We start from the raw sequence: 17,537 nt of genomic DNA, 5'->3' as shown, positions 1-17,537 counted from the left end.
CTTGTAGGAGACATTCCTGAGAATATGGATGTGCCCCCTGTTGCTGCGTAAGTGAACTTTGGAGATGGATTCCGTGGCTCTAATAGTGTTGAAATTATGCATGAATCGGAGCCATATGAGATGGCTAGGGCTCTTGATTCTGATGATGATCGCCCTGTTGGAGAGCTGACAGAGAGTGATGTTGAGATGATGAGGCGTATCTTTCTCGGCCACCGTGATCCTAGAGTTCACGAGTTCAGCGATCTTGCTCATTCCGATCAGGCGTTTGCAGAAGGATGTGATGATGAGCTCTTAGAAGCTCATGAGGCCGGTCCTAACATGGTAATTGAGAATGGGAGGGTGTTCAATGACCTCCCTGCTTTGAAGAGGTAGTTGTAGGCTTTTGCAGTGATACGAAAGAGACCTTACAAGGTATTTGTAACACCTCGGTGTTAGGCCAGCATTTAGACACTACAAATCATGCATATCATGCATCATCAAGCATCCTAATCATACATGCCTAATCATATAAATAATAACTGAAACACTGCTTCGAAACATACGAAACATGCTCGTGAAACATAAATGTTGCATACACTTGTTTAGGGTTGTTTTTGCCCAAAGTATGTTTGCTAGGATTAGTAAAACATGTTTGGCTATGATTGTAAATCATCTAGAATTGTTTAGCATAATTTTTGGAGCAAGGTTTGTATTTAAATTATTGCCAAATTTTGCTTTAAAAATAATTCTCCAAAATTAGGGTTTTGAAGTAATATTGAGTTTAATTTGGTAATCAAAATCTATTTGGAATTTGACTTTGGTCATAAAAGCAAAGTTGTAGATATTGAAAAATGGAACAAATTTCATTTTTTCACCAATTTGTGAAAATGCTTTTAAATGGCTCAAAAATGGGAATTTAATTCTGTTTATTTGGGAAATAAAAAGAATTTTTTTTCATTTTCGCTTAATAGGCCGCCGCTCCGCTTCTCGGCCCACGACCGAAGCCGGCCCAGCGAGCCTCCCGCAGCGCCGCGCGCTTCGCCTCAGCCTAGCCCCGCGCGCGTCTGGCCTGCCTCCGCATGCGTCGCGCCCGTTCCCACTCGCCGTTCCGACCGCGGCAGAGCACGCCCGCCGCGTGGCGGCCATGCACCGTCGACGCCGCCGCGCGTCGCAGCCAGCCTGTGTCCGCTCCCACGCGCCTGTCTACACCTGCCGACCGCGCTACACTCCTCTCCACTCCATCCCGCCCACTCTCTCGCTCTCCCGTGCTCGCCCCTCCTCCCGCGCGCAGCAAGCTCGCCACCGAGCGCCACCACAGCCCGTCGGGCGAATTCGCCGCTCCTCCTCCACCACGGCCAGCAATCAAGCGCCAGCAGCTCCGCCTCGCTCTCTGGCACTTGGTGCTCGCGGTTGTGCCATCTTTTGAGCTAAGGTAGAGCCTCCTTAGCGCTTCGCCGCCATCAGCCATGGCGTCGTCGTGCTCGGCCATCATGGAACTCCCCCTTCCTCCCTTTCTCCACCCTGCCTAGCTGCCTGCCTACATTCGCCAACTCCTCGCGAACCTTATGCGCTCGCCTGCTTGCCCTGACCCGACCGGTAATGGCCGCCGGCCCGCTGGCCGAGCCGCGTCGCCGCGACATCTCGGCGCCGGCGTGAACTCCCTTCGCTCGGTCTGAGCAGGCCGAGTGTGGTCGTGGGCCAGCTGGTTCCCACAGGCCGGCCCAGTAGCAATAGGGTGTTTCAGTTTCAGTTTTTTTCTTTATTATTTGAAAAGAGAAATGATTTGGAAAATGTTTGGATACTCAAAATTTCTCCAAATCTATTGAAATAAATTTTGCTAGGTTCCTTATCACCAGATCTACTTGGGAAAATTATTGCATGTCATTTTGGAGATACTTTTCTGTAGAACTTTATTTAATCATGGATATTGCTGATAACTTGAAAAATGTGTAGAAAAACCTATAAGCTTCAGGAAAATATGATTTCTAAGTTTGTTAATCTTCTTATGTAATGTACTTTCTAAGAAAAATATGTGTCATGCATGTGCTGTAGAAAAATTTTGAGGTGTAGTTCAAGTACCTTTAATGGCTGATTTTTGTTATTTTTGCTAGAGAGCAAAATTTGTATAAAACATGCATGTGATAATTTTTGTACAGTGATTGTATGCTATGAAGAACATAGGAAAAATACTAACTCTGTTGTTTGACACTTTTCACAGTACAAAGTATTTTCATGTTCATTATCATGCCATAGCTTGTTATTTTTGTGTAGTCTAATCCACTCATTCAAATACCATGAAAATCTGATGTTAGACTACTTAGGGTAGTACTGTGCTATGGTAATTTTCTAAGATTTTTCTAAGCAATAAAAATAGATGTTACTATTCAAACCTATTATTAATTAGGGTTTAATCAAGTGTTGCTTTATGTGTGATTAAGAAATTAGTGAAGCTTTGGTGTATCTTTGAAGCATTTAATAAGATGTGTTGACTTAACATATTAGTAGTAGAAGAGAATGCAGTAGATGACATGTGCTTGTAGTATATGTTCTTGGATGATGTTGACTACCTTGCATTCAAGCATATCCCTTGTATTCATCTCATCTGATGCACCGATTGCATAAGCACTTACGCACATTGCATCATACAGGATCGCAAACCGAGAACCCAGTCATCATACCCGAGGAGCCCGAGGAGCAGCTCGAGGTGCAGCCGCAGGAAGTGCCCGAAGCCGACGAGGAGGACATTGAGGAACTTCCGGAGTGCCTCGATCACCGCCCGAGCTCCTTCGAGAGAGGCAAGCCCCGGAGCATTTTCTCCCGGTTTGCAATTATTAATTAAATGCTTTACTTTAATTGATACATTATGTTCAGGAGTTGTTTACAACCGTTGCTGCATTATACATTGTCTACCTTTGTTATACTATATCCTTGTTACCCTGGTATCCGCAGTCGAGTCAATGCTTAGCTGGCTTAGACCGGTAGAAGTCGGGTGATTTCCTGTCAACTGCGAGCTATAGGTGGTTACCTGGATCTGCTTGGATGACTATGAAGTTATGGTATAACTAAGTGTTAAATGAAGTTGAGACCGGACAGAGACTTACAGAGTTTTGGACTGTAGTGCTTTCTGTCTGTGTTGATTAAGGACCGACCGTTGTTGGGCCTCGAGTCATGTTGAACGCATGCCTTACATTTAGCTGGCCGAATAAAGTACCTTTCGACCGCGAAGCTAGGAGATTATTCGGGCCGAGTAGATTGCCCGCAGCGCACTATGCCGGAGCAGGTGTGGTAGGACACGGGGGTGAGATAATAAGATCAAAGTGCAGTCAGTCGGCCCCCGTGTATATGTGGTTCCTGGCAAACTCGAGATTCCTGGATAGTTGACTCGGTGATCAATATCTCACTTTAGCGGGTGAGTGAGGTTTGTGTAAGGAATAAATAACCAGCTGGTTAGGAATCAATTTGAATCGCCATCGCTCCTGGATAGTGAGCACTTGACTTGAGTGACTTCATCGTAGTAATGTTGATGGAACACTTGGACAGTTATAATGAATATGACATTATGGAAGTTGTTTAATGATCATTGGTTATCATTATCTGCTTAATCACATGTTTGCTCTAGTATAGGTGCAAATCTAGTCGACAAGTTAATAACAATTCACTTGACAATAATGCTTTTAAAAAGGGTCTTAAAATGCTAAAAATGCTTCTTTTTGCAAATGAGTCAGCTACCCTACTATAAAGCCCTTTATAATCCTTGGTGTCACTTATTTTCGGTTATGTCGGGTAAGTCTAGCTGAGTACCTTCTCGTACTCAGGATTTTATTCCCACTTGTTGCAGATGGACAGATGTATTACGGCTACTGTATCAACTGCCTTTATCCTACGATAGGTGATGCTTAGGACCATGGGCATGGTCATTCCTTTCGTTTTGTCTGATGCTTTTGTTGGAGATGATCATTTGCTGGTACTGTATTTGAACTCCGTGTGAGTGTGTGTGGTTTGAACAAATGGCTTCCGCTACTTTTATTCGAACTTGTTTTGTAATAACTATGTTTAAACTCTGATGTATCTGAGATGCAAACTTTTATGTAATATGTGATGGTGACTGCTAAACTTATTACGATCTTGGCTGGAATGAAAGTTGGTTTGAAATCCTTCGTGATTTTACGGACTACCGGGTTATACGGGCTTAAGTTTGCTAAATCATCTGCTCTGGCGGATGATTTTTTTACTTAATTTCGTATAATTGGTCGGTTCTGTTACAGTATTGCATTCATATGCGGAGCGCCGTTACACAGTTGTGTGTGACAAGGAACACTGTCCATGAAGGGTTTGTGCAAGGAAGCAACAGGTAACTAGAAAATGGAAGACCACAAAAGTTGTTGGGCCACACAATTGTGCTGACCATGAGCTAACACTGAGACATCGGCAGTTGACATCTACCCTTATTGCCAAGCGGTTGATGGGAATTTTACAGGGAGAACCCAACATGAAGGTGAGGACAATTATCAGGACCGTTGAGGCATTGTATGGATGTTATGTGATAACTTATGGTAAAGCATGGAGGGCTAAGCAGCGAGCGTGGAAGATGATATATGGGGACTGGGAGGATGGGTATGAGCAACTGCCAGTTCTTTTCAATGCAATCAAAGCGGTGAATCCAGGCATGCATTTATGAGTACATCCCAAAACCAAATGCATGGAAGGATGGGAGGCAGATATTCTTTCGTGCTTTCTGGTGCTTCCCTCAGTGTGTCGAGGCCTTTAGGCAGTGTCATCCTATCTTCTCCATTGATGGTACGTTCTTGATTGGCAAATACCAGGGCACACTTCTTATAGCCATATCATGTGACGCAAACAACAAGTTGGTTCCTTTGGCATTTGCTTTGGTTGAGAAGGAGAACGATAACAGTTGGGGATAGTTCTTGAGGCTAGTCTAGATACACATGGTTGGGCCTAACAGGGAGGTTGGCGTCATATCTGATAGGCATCAGGGCATACTTAATGCCGTGCGAGAGCAGATAGAGGGGTATGCACCTTTGCACCATCATTGGTGTACTCGGCACCTTGCTGAGAATCTACTCTAGAAGGATGGTGTCAAGGGTAACTTTGATCTGTTCCAGGAGGCTACTCGACAGCTTGAGAACAAGTACTTTAAGGAAAAATTGGAGCAGGCCAGAACCGCATCAAATGCAGAAGGTAGACAATGGCTCACATGTTTGATGAGGGATTTAGAGAAATGGACGAGAGCTCGCGATGCCGGTGGATGGAGGTACGAGTTTCAGTGCAGCAATATGGCAGTCATTCAATAAGTTGCTATTGGGGATACGTGGTATGCCCGTGAATACAATCATTCAATTCACATTCTATAAGCTTGTTGCCTGGTTCAATGATAGACACGCCCATACATTGTAGTTGCGGAGTGATGGAGAGATATGGGCTCCGAAACCAAAGGCACACCTAGAGAAGGCAAGAGAAAGGGCTGGTATACATGAGGTTATATGCTTTGACCACGCCACAGGGACTTATCAGGTCGAGCATAGGGGCGGTACAACGTCCGACGGCGAGGTCCGAGAGTCGAGGATATATGTGGTTGTCCTCCAAGATTTTAAGTACACTTGTGATAAACCAAGGCTGTACCACTTTCTATGTTCTCATTTGGTGGCAGCAGCTAGGCATCGCAACTATAATATCGAGAGGAGGATACCTCACAAGTTTAGTGTCGACATGCTTGAGCACACATGGAGCCCTCGCTTCGTGCCTTTCTAGGCCCCTGGAGAGTGGCCTCCATATGATGGGCCGAAGTACATTGTGGATCCAGCTTACCATTGGAACAAGTGTGGATCAAGGCAGAGGACGAGGCACAGGATGGTTATGGATCAGATACTCAGAAGAACGAGGCGTGGGAGAGGAACTCCATTTGTTACTGACCCCGAGCAATACGAGTGCGACAAGTGCGGTAGACTTGGCCATAATTCATGAAGTTGCCATCGGCAGATTAGTGAGGTGCGACTATTGGTTCATTTTATTATTTTATATTTATCGTCTTCATTTAATGAATTATGCATGTCTCTTTTTATGCTTGTATTTGTATCAATTACTTATACATTTCTAAGTTTATGTTTCATTGTATATTGAAATTCGAATTCATTCACTTTTTTGTAGGATGGAGCAATTCCACCTGCTCGACCCGACATACGAGGCGACCCACCGAGGACGTCTCATAGCATTGGGGCAGGTAATAATCTATAAGTTTTTTTCAAAATTTGGTGAGCGTACATGTGTTCGTGAAGTAACAGGAGACTGTTTTATTCGATGCAAGATCTTTCGCTCCTTCGTCCTAGAACCCACAATGGGTTCTTGGACATGCGGTACGATGATAGGTACACTCCTTTTCTGCAAAGAGCTGGCCTGGATGTTATCTCTTTTCAGGTTCGTCGTGGGTTGCCTAAGTTCAACTCAACGGCCATAACTGCGTTGGTTGATAGGTATTAAATTGAATCATTGCCTCCATTTATGACCATTTGTTCATGTGATTGACTTTTTGACAATTAATATTGCTTTGTCTTAAATATAGGTGGTGCCCGGAGACTCACAGCTTCCACATACCTTTCGGGGAGATGACAGTCATGCTCCAGGACTGTCAGAAGAAGCTAGGCCTAAGGATTCACGGCAACCCAGTCACCGGCAGTGCAGGTTAGAGGGCTGGAGAGCACGGGTGGAGGCCTTCCTTGGGCGTGAGCTTGGCGAGCAAGTGGCTCGCACTTCTGGAGTTCCCATCTCCTGGCTACGGGAAGAGTTCGCACAGTGCCCTAAGGAGGCAGATGAGGAGATCAGGTTTGCTAGCTTTTTCCATGTCTTGGCATCATCCTACGGTTGTATAATACATATATTGAGGGATAGAATGAAACGCTAAGTGATGACGATTATTACGTTCAAAAATCCGACTAATATACACCGAATCGATGCGAAAAAAACTAGGAGGGGAGCGAAGATACCTTGCTCTCGAAGATCTACGGATTAAATCAAGGTTTTCAAGGTCCAATATACCGATTCGTGAAGTGGAGAGAGAGAAAACCCGAGAGGGAGGAGAAAGAAAAGGAAGAACGCTCGGGCAGGAAGGTTGGGCCGAGGTTAAATGGCAGGGAGCTCGGTGCCAGTCACTCTGGTGCCGAGCTCGGCGCCAAGATCTAAGGCGCCGAGCTCGACGCCAGAGTGACTGGCGCCGAGCTCTCTGCCATGTCATCTACTGTGCCTAGGAGCTCGGTGCCAGAGACGCTGGCGCCCAGACGTGTTAGCTCGGCGCCAGCATCAATGGAGCCGAGCTAAGGGCCTATTTTCTGAATTCTTTCCACCAGGGGTCTATTTGTGAGAAACTTTCAAAAAAGGACTAAATTGTAAAAAATTCGGCCTTGGGTCCCTTTCATCTTGAAACCTTGGCAGTAATAGCTGCCTTGCCCGCTCTTGGGTCTGCACAAAAGAATTTAAATCGACTTTTTTACCAGACCATGAAAAGAATGTAACTGCCATCAATTCCAAAATGATAAGAATATGTAATAGCGAAGATTACTCAATCATGCATTTGGTACCATATGGCCTAATATTGTTGAAATAGCTAAGATGGATTAGTAAATAAAATCATAAACCTTTCTTTAAAAAAGAGAACCCTTATCTAGTAAAGTAATGCTGCCAAGTGTGTATATGAATCCCCATGGTTGCAAGTCCGCTATAACATGAAGGAACTGCCCCCAAAATTCAGCGGCCCACAATTGACGCATTTTGCTATTTTGTAGCAAGAATCTATTATGAAAAAGTGACAAACTGTATTTTCCAATGTCAGATATGGTATCCATGATCCTACCACAAATCTAAAGATGTGAAAGCAATTTGCTGTTGTTATTGTTGTTGTTGTTGAAAGCAATTTGTTGAATGAAGCATTGGAATAATAGGAAAGGTAAACCTGCTGGCCATATACTCTGAATAAAGTGTCAGGCTGTGGGCATCCTCCGTGTCTTCCTCTTCTTCCTCAAAATCATCCTGAAGTGCACTTCTTCTCGGTTGAGTTTCAGCATATGGGCTTTGCACCTTAGAGCTGAGCACGTATGAGTGCACCTGAGAAAGAGCCCATCTGTTCAAACAATCCAGAAAATGCCATACATGAAACAAAATTGATTTTTTCGAGATTTTTTAAATATGAGCATGCCAATGTAAAATGCCAAAAGCAAAATAATTTTCAAGAGCATGCCGTTGACCCACTGAAATTTGAGTATGCCATTATGACAATGTAATCTGGACAGATGGTGGCAGGAACGGAGGGGCTATACCTGAAGGAGCAATGGCAGGATAGGTCGCCGTCGTCCACGGCCGGCCGCCGTCCTGCTCGTACGGCCATATGCCACGACGGAGGGGCCGAGGATGGATCCCTTGTCGTGCTGCCGTGCGGGGGCTCAGCAGCGGCGGAGCGGCGCAGTAGCGAAGCTAGAGCCGAAACGAGGGGGGTGCATTACTTTGGTACTACATAACCTTATATGCACATATTTATATGATAAAATTCGATTTTTTAAGAGTCAAATGCATCAACCGTCTTTGAATTGTCTACATAGGTTCAAATGGTGCAATGCACATTCCTAAACTTGTAAAATGGTGAATCGTAGGTCTATTTCTGTACTACCCGACCACTGCGGTGCATCACTTAACAAGTTTAGGGATTTAGAAAATGTGTTTTTCAAAGTTTATGGACATGAGTGACATCTCTTGACAAGTTTAGGGGTCATTAGAACATTTTAACTTTTTTTCAAAGTTTGACCCAAGTGACATTCCTTGAAATGTGTGTAAAGTTTGTGTATAGAAAATTAGATGTTGACGATTATTTGCCACATAATCAAATGGCATTAGTGATCCAAATGGCATATTACCATGACCAACCCATTTAAAATAAACTTTTATTGAACTTAATAGTTTGACAAATCAAGGCTATAATATAATCGGAGCTCCTAATAATTATGAAATATTGAAAAATGAATCTCAACTTAGGGTCTGTTTGGATCCTATAGGTTAAGTGGCTAACAACTTCTAGCTAAAATTTTGCTCTAGTTCATCCAAATAGTAGGGCTAATTTTTAACAAGCCTTGACTAGTTGTTAGCCCATTAGCGAAGGATACAAACATGCTCTGGCTAATAGTTAGATGGCTAATTTTTTAGCTAGCTTCTTAGCTCGATTAATAATTAGTCTTAGCCGATCTGAATAAACCTCACTATTCTTTTGTGTACTTGGTATCGAGGCTATCTGTACCTCAAATGAAAAAAAAAATCTCCACAATACAAATCTGATCGCTGGTTTATATCTATTCCTATGATAGAGATAATCTGCAAACAAGCAATATTTACTTGTTTGGCATTGTTCGACTCAAGCTTTCATGCTACCATGTTGGCTCGTGGGGGGTGCATGAACCTTGATTGAGGGGGGTGCACACATGGTGAATATGAGATGGTTAGTGCTAAATTTCGTTTTTGTTGTGGGTGCATTTGCACCCACTAATGGATACGTAGCTTCGCCAGTCTCCTCTTTGGTAATAGTTACAGACTATTTTCTCTAAAAAAGTAGTTACAGACTTAATAATTGTTGAAAATTGTGATCCACAGCAGTAAAACTGGTGTATAGCAGCACAGCCTTGAAACAAGTTGCTAATTGATGTACTGTGCCTCCTCTTTGGACTTGGATGCATTGTTGATGCCTTGCGCTTTTGGTCTTTTGTTTGTTGAATGAATACACACCAAATTTAGAATCTTGGGTCGGCACACCCTAAGCTAAAATTCTAGATACGCCTTCGAGGTATATCTAGCAGTGTTCATGATACGCTATATTGCTAATTTATTTTGTGATCCTACCATGGATTTTTGCTGACGTGTTGATCACTATATCTGCTTGCAACTTTGCTAGTGAAGTAGTTACCCTTTGAATTGAAATTCATGCACTTGTTCACTGGATGCAGGCCCCTCAACAGATGTGGATCTTCGTCAGCACCCTCATCGGGGGGAGACCATCCGTCTCGAGGTTCTGGGTTCAGACACCATCAACGTGGTGAAAGCAAAGATTCAGGATCGGCACCGCCCCATTTATGATGGGAAGTGGCTGGACGACAGGCATACTTTGGACCATTACGAAAACCACAGTGGATGCAGCCTCATCCTAGATCTCAACCGCGGAGAACCATCACCCTTGATGTCCAGAATACAGATACCATCAGCACTGTCAAGGCTATGATCTATTATATGGATGACATTCCATTGGACCAGCAACGCCTCACGTTTGATGGCAAGCAGCTGATTGACGGATGCTCTTTGGCTTATTACAACATTGGCAGGGAATCAACCATCTGTCTGGCACGGATGCAGGTGCAACTTATCGTGAAGAACCCCAGCGGTGGCAAGCCACTGAACCTCGAGGTCGCCCCATCAGAAACCGTTCGCAATGTCAACGCAAAAATTAAGCAGCAGTTCCAACTCATCCTTGATGACCAGCTCATGGAGGACTCTCGTAGTTTAGCCGATTACAACACTGAGAACCAATCAACTCTGCACCTTGATCTCCACTTCCAGAGCGGCACGCCGATGCCGATCTTCATCCAGAGGCACGGCAAGGAGAGAATCAGCCTTGTGGTCGCGAGCTCAGATAGCATTAAGGACATCAAGGCAAAGATTCAAGATAGAATCGGCATTCCCTCTAACAGTCAGCTCCTCACCTATCATGGGAAGCAGCTGAATGACGCATTTACGTTGGCTGATTACCACGTTATGAACGAATCAGAAATCAAACTTGAAGATCACTTGGGCACAGGGATGCATATTTTTGTGAAAGCTCTTGCCGGCGAGATCTCGATCCCTCTCAATGTGGACGCATTTGACACAATCAGCGTGATCAAGGCAAAGATTCAAGATAAGCAGCGTCTCATGACTTCCCACAAACGGCTGGAGGACAACCGTACTTTGTCCGATTATAACATCAAGGCTGGAAGCACTATCCAACTCAAACTACGGTCATGGAGTAGCATGCAAGTGTTCGTCAAGGATCTGAGGGGCAACACCATCACTTTTGAGTTCGAGAGCTCAGATACCATTGCTGATATCAAGGAGAGGATTCATTATATGCAGCACATTCCCCCTAGAGAGCAGCGTCTCATCTATGCAGGGAGGCAGCTACAGGACGATCACACCCTTGCGGACTACAACATCTCGAGATATTCCACGCTGCATCTACTACTACGCCTTCGTGGTGGTCGATGAGATTGACGCCAAATTGCTGCCCTTCTCTTTCATCAAGTTCTAGAACATGTGTGGTAGTAAAAATAGTCCAGAGTATTTGATAAGAAGCACTCTCCTGTGTAGTCGTGTTGTACTTTAATTGTAAGTGTTACATACAGTGATTCATACAATATTCCAGTTTGGTTTGCTTCGTGTTATATATGCAGCCGGTCATGGTTCTTGTCCCTAATCTAGTTGCTCAGATGCTGCCGCCGTCCGTGGTGCCTCTGGGCTCTAGCACTTTCTTTTTACTTTTTGTAAAAGAAAGATTTTATTAATTTTCAAGTGTAATAATACATCATGGTTAGCATGCCTCTGAGTCTTGAAAAAGTTCTTACGGCATCTGCTTGATAAGAAAGAATACACACTTTTTTTTTTAAAAAAAAACGGAAGCGCTAGCGTCCGGATGTCCGAGCCTGAACTTCGTTTCCGGCGTGCTTGCTCTCCGTGCCCCCTTAATGCTAGCACGCCTCCCGTCTCCCGTCCGCGCTTCGTTTCCCACATGCGCCGCTTGCGCTCCGCCCGCATGCCTCCACGGCCCTGCGGCACCAGCGTTTTGCGCGCCCACGTAGGGCCCGCACTGCCCCGGACGTTGCCCGCACCGCTAGACCGCGCGCGGGAACCACTCGGCCCCTCCGCCTTCTGTGCTCACTCAGTGGCGCCCCAGCAGCTGCTGTAGGTGGCTGCGGTATGTGGGTCCTATTGCAACATATGCATCACCCAATCTACTTTTGAAACATTTAGGGCATTTGAAACATACGTCTGAAGCCTTGAGACACTTGTAAACAAATCAAAATACTTGAAAACCATTGCAAAACATACACAACATCCAGATGAATCACTTGCAATATATGTGTGAAACATATGTAACATCTAGAAAAATACACTTGCAACATGCGTATGAAAAAACAGATGAAACATTAGAAACAAAAGCTTGGAACATACGTGTACAAGCATTGCAACATCCTCATCTACTTTTGCAACATCCATACGAAACACAACGTACCTATGGAACATGTGAAACACTTAAAACATACTCTTGAAACATGCGTTGTTCGCCCTTCTTCCGAACGACGCAAAGTTCGGCCAGCCAGCAGCTGAGGATAGTGGCGCGACCTGGCAGCGGCCAGCTGCGCCTGCGCCTGGCCTGGGCCCGGCCAGCGATGGCCACTCTCTTGGCCGCCTAGCCACACGTGGCGGCCCGTGGCCAGCGCCTGCGAAGCGCTCGATGAGCGCTGTGGAGAGGGAGGAAGGCGGCTGCCGGCGCTCGGATACGGTGGAGATAGACGATGGAGGAGGGCGCGGGGGAGGCAGAGAGTGCGGCGCCGGGGAGCGGCGTGGAGAGGAGCGGGGCTCGATGGACGGTGCGGGCATCGTGGCGCAGTGAATGACTTGGCGGCGAGGAAGAAAACTACATTTGTTATTTTTAGATGGACCATTAGGGGAAGCAGGCCAGGCTAGTCCGCAGCCTAGGAAGCCAGCGTCCGAGCTGATGGACGATAACTCAAGCATTACCGTTTAAAAAAAGACATACACAACACAGTCTAGTGATACTCACTCCAAATACTAGAATGTCGATGATGTTTTTGGAAGAATATGCCTTTGGTCATTCGTGTCAAGTGTTGCGAAGTCTCCACAACCAAATCCGAGAATATACTTTTGGCCACTGCTCCGAGTGTTGCGAAGTCTCCACAACCAAATCCAATGAATCCATGCTTCTGAAGAATAGTCTATGTAGTCAGTTGATAAATGAGTACGTAACCTTAAACTGCAAAGGAGAGTAATCGTCTTGTTCGCTTAGTTTATAAACTGTACTTTTTCAATCAACGAACAATAATTTTTTCTCACAACAAATCAGTCAACAGTATTTTCAATCATGGCTTATCAGCCAAACGAACATGGCAAATATCTTTTCAAAAACTAAATTATTGTTGTATAACTAAATAGACCAACAAGTTGTGACCGTTCCTAACAAAGACAATAGACTTCAGCACTATGCTAAGCCCTTGTTTAGTTCCAGAAATTTGGATTTTGGGTTACCGTAGCACGTTCGTTTTTATTTGGCAATTAGTGTTCAAACATGGACTAATTAGGCTCAAAACGTTCGTCTCGTAATTTCCCACCAAACTATGCAATTAGTTTTTCCTTTCGTCTATATTTAATGCTCTATGCACGAACCGTAAACATTTGATGTGACAGGTACTGTAGCACTTTTTTTGGATTTTGAGGTCCAACTAAACAAGGGCTAACCTCTTAACCAAGTGCTAAATAGATGTGACACGCTATGACAAATACATAAGCCTGAAGCCACCAGTCTTACTCCTCTTTGTAACAAAAGCAACAAGTTTTGGTACCTTATACTATTTTAGTTGGGCTATAAATTATTTTTTGTAACGTAGAACATTCAAATAAAACTGTTCGATCGACCTTAGAACATGGAAAGTTCTTGCCTTTCAAAGGGGCGAAACTGAAACCCCTATAATCGGCCCATTCGCTGATTGGTTTCTGGACTAATTTGGACTGGCCGGTGCTGGTTTGTTGTGAGAAAAAATATTATTAGTTGACTGGTTTGGGCTGACTGAAACCAACAAGCGAACAGGATGAATTAGTGCCTGAGCAATATGCTGAGACGAGTGATTCCATAAAAAAAATGTTGCGGTGAGACTATTGGGCAGACTAAACTGAGGCCCAATCTAGCTAAGTCCTTGTTTAGTTGGATCCTAAAATCTAAAAAGTTGCTACAGTACCTGTCACATCGAATGTTTGCGGCCCGTGCATGGAACATTAAATATAGACGAAAAGAAAAACTAATTGCACAGTTTGGTGAAAAATTACGAGACAAACGTTTTAAGCCTAATTAGTCAATGTTTAGATACTATTTGCCAAATAAAAATGAATATGCTACAGTAACCCAAAATCCAAATTTCGCGAATTAAACGGGGGCTAAGCGAAAAGTGCTGGGCTCGAGCTTCCGAAGGATGGGCCCACGGATGAAGTGTTTGTTCGAGGGGAAAAAGGAGAACAAAAGATAAGGCAAATTGTTTTTGGGCAAGATTCAAGAACCACGTGTTACTAACCGCCGTCTTCTCTTCCCCCTCTCACCGGCGCGGCGATTTCCTTCCACGTGCGGACGCCCGAGATCACCTCCGTCCTCTACTACTTCTCCGCCCAGGTATCTCTTTTCTCTGGTGGTCCTCCCACCAAAGTGTAGTGCGCACCCATCTTACTAGTTAGGTTGATGTTTCTTCGTTATAGAATTTTCGTCGATTAGGAGTGACATTGACTGCTTTGGTTTTCTAACCTCTGGATTCGTAGACACTGGTTGAGGATTGGATTCTGCTCGAAATTAGCCCTAGCATTGATGCTGGATTAGTTTAGGTATTTTGCGCCTTGTGTTTTTGGGTTAACATGACCGTTCGTTGTTATAGTTCTAACAAAAACGCTGTTATTTATCCAAGTTCGAGTGTGGCTTCTTTGTTAGTTGAAGTACAGATTAATATAAAGAGCATGTCTGTAATGTTGCAGGGCAATTTAATTTATTGCCACTTTTACGGTTGTCACTCCTCCAGCTGCCAGCGTTAAAAGTGCTCCTACGTATTTGCCACTGCATGCAATTCGCCTCCTACGGATTTACCATTTTCGTCGACATGTCGTGCCAGATGCACTCACCAGCGCGGAAGGTAGCCTGGGAGGCCTGTTTGGGCCTGACAAATGACCTTCCTGCCGCTGGACCTCATCAAGGTCCGCATGCAGCTGCAGGGTGAAGCCGCCACGGCGCCGCAGCCAGCGCTACGCCCGGCGCTCGCCTTCCACGCCGGTGGCCACGCCGTCGCGCTCCCGCACCACGACATCCTGGCGGCGCCGAGGAAGCCGGGGCCGCTGGCCGTGGGCGCGCAGATCCTGCGGTCCGAGGGCGCGGCAGGGCTCTTCTCTGGTGTCTCCGCCACCATGCTGCGCCAGACGCTCTACTCCACCACGCGGATGGGGCTGTACGACATCCTCAAGACAAAGTGGACCCCGCAGGACAACAACGGCGTCCTCCCGCTGCACCGCAAGATCGCGGCGGGGCTCGTGGCGGGGGGCGTCGGCGCGGCCGTGGGCAACCCGGCCGACGTGGCCATGGTGCGGATGCAGGCGGACGGGCGCCTCCCCCTCGCGGAGCGCCGGAACTACGCCGGCGTCGGCGACGCCATCGGCCGGATGGCGCGTGACGAGGGCGTCCGCAGCCTGTGGCACGGGTCGTCGCTCACGGTGAACCGCGCCATGATCGTCACCGCGTCGCAGCTCGCCACGTACGACCAGGCCAAGGAGGCCATCCTGGCGCGCCGGGGCCCTGGCGCCGACGGGCTCGCCACGCACGTTGCCGCCAGCTTCACCGCGGGCATCGTGGCGGCGGCCGCGTCCAACCCGGTGGATGTCGTCAAGACGAGGATGATGAACGTGAAGGTGGCGCCCGGCTCGCCCCCGCCGTACGCCGGCGCCGTCGACTGCGCCCTCAAGACGGTAAGGTCAGAAGGGCCCATGGCGCTGTACAAGGGGTTCATCCCCACCGTGATGCGCCAGGGGCCATTCACCGTCGTGCTCTTCGTCACGCTCGAGCAGGTGCGCAAGGTCTTCAAGGGCGTCGAGTTCTGAGACGATCGGTGCCGACGACGAAGATGATGACGACAACCGCCGCGACGGCGTGGCCACCGGCGTGGAAGGCGAGCGCCGGGCGTAGCGCTGGCTGCGGCGCCGCGGCGGCTTCACCCTGCAGCTGCATGCGGACCTTGATGAGGTCCAGCGGGTGCGTGGAGCAGCCGGCCACGATGGAGGCAATGCCGCCCTCGACGAATCCCTTGACACCCATTGCTTGCTTGCTTGTCGCCTCGGTTTCCTCCCTCTTTTTGTCAGGAGGAGTCAGGGAGAGACGACGGATCGGAGAGCAAAGAAAGAAGAGGAAGGAAGGCCAAAATCTAAAAAACGGAAGCTCAAAGCTTAGCTCGAGCAAAACCGAAACGAAAACCAAGGGGAGAAGAGGAAGAAAAAGGTTGCCTGGCCCAGGAAAGAACGTGAGGTGGAGGAGGGGCAGTATGGTCATTTGCCACGTCCAAATCGGGTTCTCAGGCTGCCTTCCACGCTGGCGAGTCCATCTGGCACGACACGTCGGCGAAAATGGCAAATTCGTAGGAGACGAATTGTATGCAGTGGCAAATATGTAAGAGCAATTTTAACGCTGGCAACTGAAGGAGTGGCAACCGTAAGAGTGGCAATAAATTAAATTGCCCAATGTTGCAGTATATTTATGTGAATCCAGATTCGCATTGTGGATTCAACGATACTTTGGGTAAATTAATTAATATATAATAGTTATGTTTATATTTACTCTCGCCTTAGGGTTATGGTCTGGTAAGTATAAAAAATAATTTTAAAACCACAACTTCAAGTATCTAAAATCTTAAATTTTTCTCCAATATATATTTAAGATGTAGTCTACCACAACTTTAAACACGCGTGTGTCGCACGTGCATGGCTACTAGTATAAATAATAACTGATTAATTGACACATGTTGGATCCACGTCTAACGTACAGTCAGCGCGTCACGCCAACTTATAGCGTAGGTTAGACCACATTTGGATCGAGATGATACCACTTGCCAAGTTTAGAGACCGGTGGTGATCAAAGTTCAGGGACCGGGATGACACCCCGATCAAGTTTAGGGACCTATGGTGATCACCTTGAAAGTTCAGGAACCGGGATGACACCTCCGATCAAGTTTAGGGATCTATGGTGATCACCTTAAAAGTTCAGGGACTTTAAAAGTTGAGGGACCTAAATGCCACCGTCGGCGAGTTCAGGATCGCCGGTGAATTTTGCTCCTTTCTTCCTTTCTTCCGATGACACGAGGGCCCATCACGTGGCATAATTGGAGAGGGGTTGGTGGCAATAGCATTGGCAAACAGAGCTAGTGTGCCAGCGACGGGTGCCGGCGGAAGTGGCGGCAGCGGCACTGCTACTAGATAGCTACCCTTTCGTTTTCGAGAAAGAACTCATGGCCGGGGTAGTGAAGGTGGTTATGGTTGGTGGCAGTGGAGCCGCGGAACGGAGTTGGTTACGCAGGGTTGCATGCGTGACAAGGAACTTGGAAACGGCAGGCGAAGGAGGAAGGAATGCCGCAGCCGGGGAGAGGAAGCCGAAAGAAAGGGAAAAGGGGGAGTGCATGCGGATGCGGTGGAGGGGAGTAGAAGGGACGCAAAGCTGCCGAGGTGGAGCGTGA

At 46.5% G+C, this 17,537-nt stretch overlaps 1 protein-coding gene across 1 annotated transcript; it reads left to right on the top strand.

Moving 5' to 3' along the window:
• Positions 1-1,058: 1,058 nt before the first annotated feature.
• Positions 1,059-15,951, top strand: LOC136532879 (mitochondrial uncoupling protein 5-like). The gene is made up of 3 exons (XM_066525459.1): positions 1,059-1,379; positions 5,648-5,722; positions 15,004-15,951. Exons 1-3 carry the CDS (start codon positions 1,059-1,061, stop codon positions 15,913-15,915), a joined length of 1,308 nt encoding a protein of 435 aa, XP_066381556.1. The 3' UTR covers positions 15,916-15,951.
• Positions 15,952-17,537: the final 1,586 nt, after the last annotated feature.

Source organism: Miscanthus floridulus, unplaced genomic scaffold, assembly GCF_019320115.1.
Source record: "Miscanthus floridulus cultivar M001 unplaced genomic scaffold, ASM1932011v1 fs_735_3_4, whole genome shotgun sequence".
In the NCBI taxonomy this organism is placed as follows: Eukaryota; Viridiplantae; Streptophyta; class Magnoliopsida; order Poales; family Poaceae; genus Miscanthus; species Miscanthus floridulus.
This window is presented reverse-complemented; position numbering and strand designations above follow the sequence as displayed.

Bases quoted from the DNA above. Each gene is read 5' to 3' on its own strand.
- LOC136532879 (XM_066525459.1), top strand. From the start codon at position 1,059: ATGCGTCGCGCCCGTTCCCACTCGCCGTTCCGACCGCGGCAGAGCACG. The intron at 1,380-5,647 runs GTGCTCGCGGTT...ATTTGGTGGCAG, and splicing joins GCCTCGCTCTCTGGCACTTG to CAGCTAGGCATCGCAACTAT. The intron at 5,723-15,003 runs GGAGCCCTCGCT...ATGACCTTCCTG, and splicing joins CGACATGCTTGAGCACACAT to CCGCTGGACCTCATCAAGGT.